Here is a 12,561-nt window from a genome sequence, read left to right on the forward strand (position 1 = left end):
AAGAGTTTGTTACAGCAAAGAATGAAATGAAGTGTTTTTAATTATAACATGTTAGAGATGAAAAATCTAAAAATAAAATATAGAAGTTTGTTGTAATATTTGTTTTGTGACCATTAAATTTTCTCTTATGACATCTTTTCATTTGTTCATTTATAATTACAGCATTCGTTATGAAACAAGTATCAAATCTGAAGTATGAGCCGTTTAAAGCAAAATTGGTAGAAGTCAATTTTTCATTGTGGAAGATGAACAGAATTTTACATTGATTGTTACAACAACTAAGTTCACTGACTGATTTTCTTTGTTGTAGAATATGTGGAATACTCCTTTTGTAGAAAATGTGGTATATAGTAAAAATCTTAGTACCCGGTATCCACTAAAAATTTTATATTTCAGTTCGTCTCATTCTGCTAAAATGGCATATGCCAGTTTTTTGTTCAATTGCGAATATTATAGTCACATTTAAAAAGAAGTTACATCATGTATAGCTATGTGTGTATATATGTATTTTGTATACACGCATGTATATATATATAACTCACATGTACTGTTCGAATGCCTAAGTAAACAGGAGGGGGCACCACAGATTATCAGTGTTTAGGGCCCCCACGTGCCTTAATCTGGCCCTGCCAAGAGGCTATGGGGCAAGTGCTCTGGGCTCAACCCATGAGTCAGCAGTTTTGAGGAAAGAGGCCAGAGAGCAGTGAAGGGCCCCAACTTAAGCACTTGGCAGACTGTCCAAATAGAGTTTCATTCAGAAAGTTGGAGTTGTTGAGGCTGCCTTAGCCTGAAGCAAAGAGAGAAACTGGGTCTGTCTGAGGCAGAAATTGCAGCCCTTCATCGTGGTCCACCAGCCCGGTGAGGAGACCTCGCCTGTTGGGTTTGTGTCCAGGCGTGTTAGAGACTGGTGGACCCTGCCAGTCCCTTTAGGACCACAGACTCTGGCTAAGATGAGCATCCCAACAGCCTGGGCCCTGGCAGCCCTTCTGTCTGTCGCTGCCCCGCTTCTGTGGTTAAGTTCCTAGATCAGCCCAAGGAAGCCTTACATACAGATAGTCCACTTCCAAAAGAGAGGCAGATATATATTCAGTATTTGCTGACCCTCCCTAAGGGTTTAAAGATTATAAATAGTTGAAATACTGTGTTGGGAAGCACATAACCAAAACCAAACCTGCTGCCATCAAATGCATTCTGACTCGCGGCAACTTCATGTGTTACAGAGTAGAACTGAGCTCCGTAGTGTTTTCTTGGCTGTGATCTTACAGTAGATCACCAGGCCTTTCTTCCATGGCACCTCTGGGTGGGTTCAAACTGCCAACCTTTAGGCTAGCAGCCGAGCATAAACTGTGCCGCCCAGGGACCTCAAGTCAAAACCCGAGTTTGATAAGAATTGTTTACCTTCTACTGCTCACCATCCGCTGGTTCCCTGATGAAGAAGTTTTCCCTGTATTTCCTTTCTCTCAATTCTTCCTTTTCTCTACTGTTTTCCAACCCCTTTTAAGTGAGAATAATGTAGACCGTACATATATATTGGAAAACAAACAAACAAGGAGGCAGACACTATTACATTTTTTAATTTAGCAGGCGTGCTCTGAAATGCCTCATTGGCTCCCCCCTGGGCCCCCGCCTGGGTGGCTGATATTGTGGCAGAACGTAAACGTAGTGCTGTGTTATTCTAAAGCAAGCGCTGGAGTGATATGTGTTTGTACCGCACTTTACAGTCTGTAAGACACACGCTCTTATGTGTTTTCTTATTTGAAAAAGATTCAACCTTTAGCTCTGCTTTGAGCCTCTCTAATGCGAAATTGAATTGAAATAGCCATGCCAGGACAACAGTGATGCTCAGTAGGGGTAAGGAAAGGCCTACGATATGCCAGGCACTATGATACATACTTTAGGTACATTATTTCCTTTACGCTCCCAACATCCCTATGATTGGCACTGTTATTCCCATTTTACAGATGGAGCAACTGAGACCCAGAGAAGTAAAGGGGTTGTCCAAGATCATACACAGCCAGGAAATGGCAGAGTCAGAATTCAAATACAGATTTGGGCAAGTTGTTTAATGTCTGCAGACCTTACTTGTACCTCTATTAAGTGGGAATAATATATTATCTACCCAAAGACGTAGTTTTAAGCCAGGTCTTTTCTGCCCCTCAGACCCATGATTTTTCCTTTCTTTTTTTTATTATACTTTAGAGGATAGGCTTACAGAACAAACTAGTTTCTCATTAAACAGTTAGTACACATATTGTTTTATGACATTGGTTAACAACCCCACGATACGTCAACACTCTCCCTTCTCTACCTTGGGTTCCCTATTTCCAACTTTCCTGTCCCCTCCTGCCTTCTAGACTTGCCCCAGGGCTGGTGTGCCCCTTTAGTCTCATTTCGTTCTATGGGCCTGTCTAATCTATGGCTGAAGGGTGAACCTCAGGAGTGACTTCATTACTGAGCTGAAAGGGTGTCCAGGGGCCATACTCTCAGGGTTTTTCCAGTCTCTGTCAGGCCAGCAAATCTGGTCTTTCTTTTTGAGTTAGAATTTTGTTCTGCATTTTTCTCCAGCTCTGTCAGGGACCCTCTACTGTGATCTCTATCAGAGCAGTCAGTGGTGGTAGCTGGGCACCATCTAGTTGTACTGGACTCAGTCTGGTGGAGGCCATGGTAGATGTGGTCCATTTGTCCTTTGGACTAATCTTTCCCTTGTATCTTTAGTTTTCTTCATTATTCCTTGCTCCTGAAGGGGTGAGACCAGTGGAGTATCCTGGATGGCTGCTCACAGGCTTTGAAGACCCCAGATGCTACTCACCAAAGTAGAGTGTAGAATATTTTTTTTATAAACTAGGTTATGCCATTTGAGCTAGGTGTTCCCCAAGTCCATGGCTCCCACAGCCCTTAGCCCAGCAGTTTGGTCCCTCAGGGAGTTTGGATGCGTCAGACCCGTGATTTTATGAAACAAGACTTACTCACTTCCATGTTTCTGTTTTTAAGAGAAGAGCTGGAGCATCAGATTTATTTTCCTTTTCTGTAACCTCCCCCCCCCCCGCCAAAAAAAACCAAACCCAGTGCCGTGCAGTCAATTCTGACTCAGCGACCCTATAGGACAGAGTAGAACTGCGCCATAGGGTTTCCAAGGAGCGCCTGGTGGATTCGAACTGCCAACCCTTTGGTTCGCAGCCATAGCACTTAACCACTATGCCACCAGGGCTTTCCTGTAGGTACCTGCAAATGGTTTTCTGTGTCTTACATGCTTTCCATCCTAAGATGGGGCTGAGGGGACCGTATATCCAGCGTCCAAAGGCAGGAACAAAGGAGGTCTTGTCCAGGTAGGGGAGGAGGGCAGACAAGAGCCCAGGATGACCTTCTCTGAGTCAGAGAGAGGCAAATTCTAATCATTTTCCATTCCAGATCTGGAGTTATTTTTTCACAAAACAATCTGTTCTTGATTTATGTGTGCAATGTCCTTTCTTACTGATCTCTTACTAAAAGCTATGAAAGTATGCTTCTTTTAAGTCTCCTTCTGGCATCTCTATTAATTTTGTTTCCTTGAATGTCATTTCTTTCATGGGTTGAATTGGCATCTCTTTCATGGTGAGGGTTTTCCTGGATGCTTGGTCGACTCTGGCTCATGTGCTCATCTTTGTTTATGTACCAAATACCCTGTTATCTGTCTGTGGATGCAGCTTTTCCTGTAGCCAGCCCCCAGCGAGAGGGGCAGGACTTGCTTCCAGGTGCAGAGTTCTAGTATTTTGCTTTCCACCAGTGGGCTTGCTTCCTGTTTCTCCTGAGGACTGCCAACCTCTGGAGACATTTTGCTGCCTCTCTGGCCCAGCTCTTCAGCCTGGGTAAAGGCCTCTGCTGCCTGGTGTTTGGAAAAAGCTGGGTAAAGAGTGGGGGGTGCAGGGGTTGACTCACTTGTACCCACTCAGCCACCCTCTTCTCCCAGCACTCCTCTCGCACTTGTTTGGGGCTACAGCATTTTTTTGGCGAACTAGTTCTTGGCGAACTAATCATCTCTCAGGGATTCCTCATAATTTCTGATTGGTTGATGGTACCTGTCTTTGTTTCCTTGTTATGCATTTATTCTTTTGAAAAACATCTCAGCTGTTATTTCTATGCTTTGGGACTGAAGTCGAGAAGCAGAAACTAGGGCTCAGTCTACCCCTCTTCCCCAGTTGGCTCCATAGACTTTCCTTTCTCTCTTTATACTTCCTCATGTTCATTTCCAGTCTAGGCTGTTGGTATTGGCCTAACTAGCTTTTCTTTTTTTTTGATGGGAGATTTAGGAAGGATAATAGGCAAACTGTCCCAACTGGTTTTTCCTGTGTATTCTAGTAATAAGTTGGCAGCAACTGAAAGGATAGGCCAAGAGAAGTTGTTTGTAAACTCTAAAGAGAGCTCTTCCAGCAGATGAAGGATTTACTCCTGCATGGAAGACAGGTAAGAGACCCTGGGTGATGAAAACAGTGCAGTTGGCTGCTAACTGCAAGGTTGGAGGTTTGAGTCTACCCACAGATATCTTGGAAGAAAGGCCTAGAGATCTACTTCCAAAAACTCAGCCTTTGAAAACCGTATGGAACACAGTTCTACTCTGACACAAATGGAGTTGTCATGAGTTAGAGTTAACTCCATGGCAGCTTGTTTGGTTTTTTTTTTTGTTTGGGAGCCAGGTGCCCACAACTCGCAAACCACCCACATGTGTTGTAATCAACAGGCACTTATTAGGCACCGGCGAAGTGTAAGCCCTTGTTCTTGGCATTAAGGGAGAATCAAACAGAATGAGGTCCAGACTAGGCCACAGAATAGCGAAGAAAGCAAGTTATGCACACACATACCTTCACCACCTGTGAGCAGTGAGGCATTCCCCAAAAACGGTGTTGTCTTAGTTTCCAGGTGGGTGGCTTTAAAGAACAGAAATTTATTGTCTCACAGCTCAGGAGACTAGAACTGTGAATTTAGGGCACTGGCTGTAGGGGAAGGGGCTGTCTGTCGGCTCTGGGGAAAGACCCTTGTCTCCCAGCATTCCTCCTTGGAGACCTTCATGTGGCATCTGTCTTTCACCCATTTGTGCTTGCTTGTCTCTGTACTGCTCCTTATAACTCAGAAGTGATTAGGTTCAGGACACACCCTACACTGATATGACCTCATTAACATATCAAAGAAAGCCCTGTTTCCAAAGATATACAAACCAATTGCCTTCTAGTAGATTCCTAGCAACCCTACAGGACAGAGTAGAACTGCCCCATAGGGTTTCCAAGGAGTGGCTGGTGGATTTGAACTGCCGGCCTTTTGGTTGGCAGCCGAGCTCTTAACCACTGCACCATGAGGGCTCCTCCAAAGGTATAGGGGTTAGGATATCACCACATATTTTGGGGGGGACATAGTTCAACCCATAATAGGTTCAGCTGAAGGGTTCATAGGAGGGAGATCCAGTGAGTGAGCATGGGGATGGCTTTAAAGAACAGAAATTTATTGTCTCACAGTTCAGGAGGCTAGAAGTCCGAATCCAGGGCACTGGCCGTAGGGGAAGGGCCCTCAAAGAAGTGAAAGGCTGTGGACACACAGAGACAAGGTGGCTGGCATAGCTTAGGCAAAGGCCTGGTGAGGAAGGCCCATGGGACCTGAGGAATGAGAAGCAGGCAGGTGTGGAGAAACTGGAAGCTCATGCTGGGAGCAGGGTCCGCCGGGTCGTGTTCAAACTCCGCTGCGTGTTTCAGAAATTGCCGGCTCCTTGTTTCTCCTTGGTTTCTCACTCGGGGCTTTGGAAATGAATCTTCAGTGAAGCTATTTTGTGTTGCATATGGCTGTCACTGCAGGAAGAATTGAGGCAGGGCAGCTTAGAAAGGTGCAAGTGCAGTCGTGAGCACACCCCCGGCTCTGCCCACAGCACCCCGAAGCCCTTGGCGCCCTGAGCATGGGCCCCCGGGAGCTTGTGTTCCTGCTTCGCCCTCCTCACATCTCCCGCCCTGGTCCTTGGACTGTTCCACGATCCTTCCTGAGGGTCTGGGTCACTGCTGGGCTCTCTCATGCCTCTCTTTGCAGGAGACTACACGGACTTCTACTCCTCTCGGCAGCATGCTACAAATGTTGGCATCATGTTCAGGGACAAGGACAATGCCTTGATGCCAAACTGGTTTGTATCTGTATGTTCAAAGTCTGTCTTTCCTTTTCCAGCAACATGTTTGTCCCCAGGGGCTGTTAAGGTCCTCTTGGGCTAAAACAAACTGGGGAGGAAAAGCAGTAAGGCAGTCCCGGGGTTACGAACAAGATCTGTTCCTAAGCCTGACTTGAAGTCGATTGGTAGGTAAGCTGGGACAGGGACATATGGTTCTTATTTAGCGTCAGTTAGTCAAATGTTTGTCTTAGTATATAGTACATATATTACCTTTCTACGTATGGAAGCACTTAAGAAACACTTCCAATATTTTCATGAGCATCACGAAGTAGTATGTGTATTCGTTATTATGAACCATTGTATTTAACTCAAAATTTTAATACAATAGGCTTTAATGGCATTCCGTTCTTAAGTAGGAGTTGTCTGTAAGTCAGACATTCTTCACCCAGGGACTTACTGTAATGGTCATACTGTTGGAACCTCTGGAAGTGAAGTGGGAGCCAGCCTCAGCTTCTGATCTCCACTCAGTCCTGGGCCTGCTGTTCCTTAACCTCTCTAAACTGCAGTTACTTCATCTAGAACACAGGGGTTGGAAATAAATCCCTCTGAGTCACTAAGATCCTTCCTGGATTCTTCCATTTGTAAGCTGCATATTATTGTTTTATTGGTGAGTTTTACATTTCAGCATTCTCTGAGCTTAGAAATTGCTGGTGAATGAGAATCCTCGCATGAGTCTGGTGGTGTGTATTTCTTAAAATGTGGTTGCTACATTCTTGGATTAATTCTCATTAGTTCTGGGAGGTCCAAGGCCATGATTGTTAGCCCATTTTACAGGCGAGAAAACAGGCTCAGAGAAGGAATTGACTTGCCTGAGGACAAACGTGGCCAGAGACCGGCTCCTAACTCCCAGCTCAGGACCATTGCCTGACCCAGGTCCCAGAGCTGTGACCTTTCTCCTTTGTTCTGTGCTGCCTTCTGGATGGGGCAGTTGCTTGGAACTGTGGAGGTCCTACCCAGTAGTGAGTACGCCCCCAGGACTGGGTGCTGCCAACCACACACAAGACGCTGGGGTGGGAAAAAGTCTTTTCTAAGAGCAGTTTCAGTTGGGCTGTGCTGCAGGGTGGGTATCTGTTGGAATAAACATGAAGAAGGAAAAGGGGAGAGAAAGAAACAGAGCAGGTTACCACCCAGAGAAGTTAAGCAACAGGCCAAGGCTGCAGAACCAGACTAGGGTAGAGCCCGGCCGACAGGCTTCTGTGCAGGCTCCAGGCTGAGTTCACTTGCAGTCAGCCTGTCTGTCTGGTGGCCCTGGTGGTGTTGACTTGATGGGACTGCCTAGCCCTTTGGGACTCTGGTCCTTGGGCATCAGTATCAGGTGGCCAGCAGGAAGTGAGGAGAGAGACCAGGAAATGGGTTAATCATGTCTGAAACCAGGTGTGAGAGCCTCAGCCATCCCCACCCCGTTTTCTTCAGCAGAATGAGCACAAACAGACCCTCTCTAGAGATGTTTAACACAAGGTAGCCATGCTGTGCCTTTTTGCTTTATGGATGTATCTTGTGTAATAAAGATAATATGTGCTTTTTGTAATTAATCCACACAGTACAGAAAGTACAGAAAATAGAGCATTTAAAATGTACAATGAACATACCCTTTGACCCTCAGTCTCACTTGTGTGTGTCTGTCCTACAGAAATGAAAGCACAGCGCGTCAGTGTTCAAGGGTGAGGATGGTCATTTGACAGTATTTCTAGTTGTCCAAAGCTGGAAGCTGTTTGAAGACTCATCGGTAGAGGAATAGCTGAATAAATTGTGATCTATTCACAGTAGTCAATGCTTTGTAGCTATTGAAAGAATAAGTTAGATCAAGAGGGATATGCATGATATATTGTTAAGTGAGATAAGCAAGCTGGAGGGTATGTATTATGTAAACTGTGCTCTCATTTGTATTAAAAAAAACAAAAAAATTAAAATATATATGTACACATACATACATGTATGTGTATATATATGTATCTGTGTCTGGCAGCTGCTATTGAGTCAATCTTTTAAACTTAAATCTACCTCAGTCTTTTGCAAAATAATTTTTGTGAATCAGTAACGCAAGAAAAGGGAGCCCTGGTGGCACAACGGTTAAGCACTCAACTGCTAATGGAAAGGTCAGTGGCTCAAACCCACCAGTGGCTCTTCAGGAGAAAAGACCTGGCGATCTGCTCCCGTAAAGATTACAGCCTTGGAAAACCTATGGGGCAGTTCTACTCTGTCCTATAGGATCACTATGAGTCAGAATCAACTTGACAGCACACAATAGCAACAACAACAGTGCAAGAAACATATGCAATAAAATACCATTTGTATAACAAGATGCAAAAAAATACTACACAATAGTGAAAGTGTATAGAAATAAGGGGAATGAAGGACACCAAATTTCAGCGGTGGTCCCCTCTTCAGGGAGGGGGCAGAAAGGGAGGGAAGGAGAGGGAATGATCAAGGAGGAATACGAAAAGGGCATTTAACTGAATTGCAACATTTTATTCCTTAGCTTCATTGGCAGTATATAATTATTTGTTATGATATCTTTTTGTATATCAAATATTTAAGAAATTAAAAGCAAAAAAAAAAAGTTCAAACATTTAAGAAATTAAAAGCAACAAGAAAGAGTCAATACATGTACATGGTTCAAAATCCAAAGGGTTCTTAAGGGCAAACAGTGGAAAAAAGACTTTCCCACTCCTGTCTCCCACCATCCAGTTCCCTTCTCCAGAGGCAATAGTGCTATCCGTTCTTATATATTCTTTCAGAGATATTCTTGCATACCTTCAGCCAGTTTTTCTATTCAGTTGTTCATCTCTTATTAATTTGAAGGAGTGTTTAATTTGTTTATTTATACTGTGCCTTAGGTGAAAGTTTACAGCTCATCTTAGTTATCTAGTACTGCTATAACAGAAATACCACAAGTGGATGGCTCAAAAACAGAAGTTTATTTCCTCACAGTCTAGCAGGCTAGAAGTCCAAATGCAGGGTGTCAGCTCCAAGGGAAGGCTTTCTCTTTCAGCTCTGGAGGAAGGTCCTCGTCATCAATCTTCCTCTGGTCGAGGAGCTCCTCAGTGCAGGATCCGCAGGTTCAAAGGACGCGCTCTTCTCCTGGTGCTACTCTCTTGATGATATGAGGTTCCCCTGTCTCTCTGCTTGCTTCTCTCTTTTGCATCTCAGAAGACATTGGCTTAAACTGTAGATTAACCTTGTAGATTGAGTTTATATAACTGCTGCTAATCCTATCTCATTAACATCATAGAGATAGGATTTACAACACATAGGAAAATCACAGCAGATGACAAAATGGTGGACAGTCACACAATACTGGGAATCACGGCCTAGCCAAGTTGACAGATATTTTGGGGCGGGGGGGGGGGACACACAATTCAGTCCATGACCCAGCTCAAATTAATTTCTCATACAAAAATTTACACCTTTATTGTTTTGTCACGTTAGTTGCAATCCCCACAATGTGACGGCACACCCCACTTTCCACCCCGGGTTCCCTGTGACCATTCAACCTGTTCCTGTCCCTTCCTGCCTTCTCATTCTGCCTCTGGACAGGAGCTGCCCAGTTGGTCTTGTATATTTGATTGAACTAGGAAGCACATTCCTCACATGGGTTATTGTTTGTATTATAGTCCTGTCTAATCTTTGGCTGAAAAGTAGGCTTCAGGAATGGCTTCAGTTCTGAGTTAGCAGGGTGCCCAGGGGCCATAGTCTTAGGGATTCCTCTGGTCTCCATCCAACCAGTAAGTCTGGTCTTTTTTAAATTATTATTGTGATTTAGGTGAAAGTTTACAGAGCAAATTATTTCCTCATTAAACAGTTAATACACAGATTGTTTTTGTCACATTGGTTGCCAGCCCCACGGTGTGTCAACACCCTTCCCTTCTCCACACTGGGTTCCCTGTTCCCGGTCATCCTGTTTTCCTGTCCCTTCCTGCCTTCTCGCCTTTGTTTTTGGGCTGGTGTGCTCATTAGTCTCATATACATGATTGAACTATGAAGCACGTCCCTCAAGTATGTTATTGTTGGCCCTATAGACCTGTCTAATCTTTGGCTGGAGGGTGAGCCTCAGCAGTGACTCCAGTACTGAGTTCAAAGGGTGTCCGGGGGCTCAGTCATTTTCTTTGTGGCATTTACTTTTGTGTCATGTTTAGAGAGGCTTTCTCCACCCTAAGAATTTGAAAATAGAGCCTGTATTTTTTCATAGTACTTGTTATAGCCTTGCTTTGTACATTTAGATCTTTAATCCATCGGGAATTTTCTTTTATGTCTCATGTGAGGTATGAATCTGTATTAGTTTCCTGGGCCTTCTGTAACAAATTACCACAGATTTACGACAGTGAAAATTTATTCTATCACAGTTCTAGAGGCCATGAGTTTGAAATCAAGGTGTTGGCAAGGCCACACTCCCTCTGAAGGCTCTAGGGGACACTTTGTTCCTTGCTTCTTCCAGCTACTGATGGCTGCAGACATTCCTTGGCTTATGGCCACATAACTTCCATCTCTGCCTCTGTCCTCACATGGCCTTCCCTTCTCTATGTCTTTTCATCTTCTGTCTCTTGTAAGGACACTTGTCATTGGATTTTGGACCCACCTGGATAACTCAGGATGCCCTGATGTCGAGATCCTTAACTTACTTACATCTACAAAGACACTTTTCTCAAATAAAGTCATGTTTACATTTTCCGGGGGTTAGAATGTAGACATGTCTTTTTTGGGGTCACTATAGAACCCACTCCTGGGTGGTGCAAGTGGTTGATGCACTCAGCTGCTAACTGAAAGGTTGGAAGTTTGAGTCCACCCAGATGCCACTTGGAAGAAAGACCTGGCAATTTATTTCTAAAAAATCAGCCATTGAAAATATTATGGAGCACAGTTCTATTCTGACACACGTGGGGTCACCATGAGTCCAAATCAACTCAACAGAAGTTGGTTTTTACTGAACGCACTACAGGGTCTCATTGTCTAAACAACATTCACTACTTTTTATTTATTGTGTGCTAAGTGTTCTCATGTGGCTTCCCAGCCAGCCTTCTGGATATGTCAGATTGTTCAGGGGATCTCTTTTGTCAGCACCATGCTATTTTAAATACCTTTATAATGAGTTTTGACATTTGAAAGTGCGAACTGTATTGGCTTTCATGTTTCATTTCCTCTCCCACATTTCTGTCTAATAAACAGAGCTCTTGACAGTGTTCGCATTGCCCTGGATGACTCTTCTGCTTTGAGCTTTACCATCTGTTTGCAGGGTCCCATTGTATTAGGTAGGGAGCAGGCTACAGTGGAAGCTGCAGAACTTTGTGGTCAGACCACCTGGATTTCAATCCCAACTCCACCGCTTCACAGCTATGTGACCCAGTCAAGCCACTTAAGTTTTCAGAGCCGGGTCTGTTTAATGATGGCTAATGACACGTGCAGGGCAGGGCTTTTGTAAAGGTGACATTAAAAGAGAAACAATATGAAAAGCACTTCGCGTGATGCCCGGCACATACTAAGTGCCGAGCAGATGGTAACCATGATCATTACCAGCTCTTCCTGGGTCTGCGTCAGCACCATACTGGTGCTAGAGACGAGGGTGGGAGAAAGTCGTAATTTTATTCCCACCGTTTACCCTTACGTACCTTTTGATTTTTGAACCATGTCTATGGGTTGACTCTTCTTGTTTGTAGTTTTTTAAAATTCACTTTGCAGCCCATGACGGAGTTGACACCCTGCCCTCTTTCGTCTTCCTTTATCAGGTTGCACTTACCGGTAGGCTACCACGGCCGCGCCTCCTCCGTTGTGGTGTCCGGCACCCCGATCCGAAGGCCCATGGGACAGATGAGCCCCGATGACTGTGAGTGCCCCCAAGACCTAGGCACCGCCGGGTGCCCAGGTGTCTGGGTCCATGCAGTGAGCTCCCTGGCCTGGCACTCCTAACAGCCTCTTTTTCTGGTGTTATTACAGCTAAGCCTCCCATCTACGGTGCCTGCAAGCTCCTGGACTTTGAGTTGGAAATGGTAAGCTGTGCTTCGGTGTTTTATTGACATGTACTTGCTATAAAAGTGATGGCAATACAGCTCTCTGGCATGGCCGCCCTGAGCAACGAGCCGTTCCCCCATCCTCAGCAAATTAATAGCGGCTCTGGGTATCCCCACCTGGCCGTACGGAGTATCAGGCCCTACTGCACTTCTGTCTGGGCGCACAGCCTCAACACTGCTGTCATTCCAGGGCTGCACTTTTTAAAATTTTGAGATAATTGTAGACTCACATGCAGTTGTAAGAAATAATACAGAAAGATCCCAAATGCCCTTCATGCAGCCTCCCCCAGGGGTAACATCCTGCATAACCATAGTTTAGTATCACCACCAGGATATCAGCATGGATCCGGTCAGCTCATCAGAACAGTTCCATGACCCCAAGGA

General features: G+C 44.8%; 1 protein-coding gene across 2 annotated transcripts in view; it reads left to right on the top strand.

Moving 5' to 3' along the window:
• Positions 1 to 12,561, top strand: part of FAH (fumarylacetoacetate hydrolase) — a 48,830-nt gene that overhangs the window by 13,088 nt on the left and 23,181 nt on the right. For both annotated transcript variants that reach the window (XM_049852513.1, XM_049852514.1), the window contains exons 5-7: positions 6,043 to 6,133; positions 11,896 to 11,993; positions 12,104 to 12,156. In XM_049852513.1, coding sequence (XP_049708470.1) covers positions 6,043 to 6,133; positions 11,896 to 11,993; positions 12,104 to 12,156 — 242 coding nt within the window. The remainder of the gene's footprint in view (positions 1 to 6,042; positions 6,134 to 11,895; positions 11,994 to 12,103; positions 12,157 to 12,561) is intronic.

Source organism: Elephas maximus, chromosome 13, assembly GCF_024166365.1.
Source record: "Elephas maximus indicus isolate mEleMax1 chromosome 13, mEleMax1 primary haplotype, whole genome shotgun sequence".
Lineage (NCBI taxonomy): Eukaryota > Metazoa > Chordata > Mammalia > Proboscidea > Elephantidae > Elephas > Elephas maximus.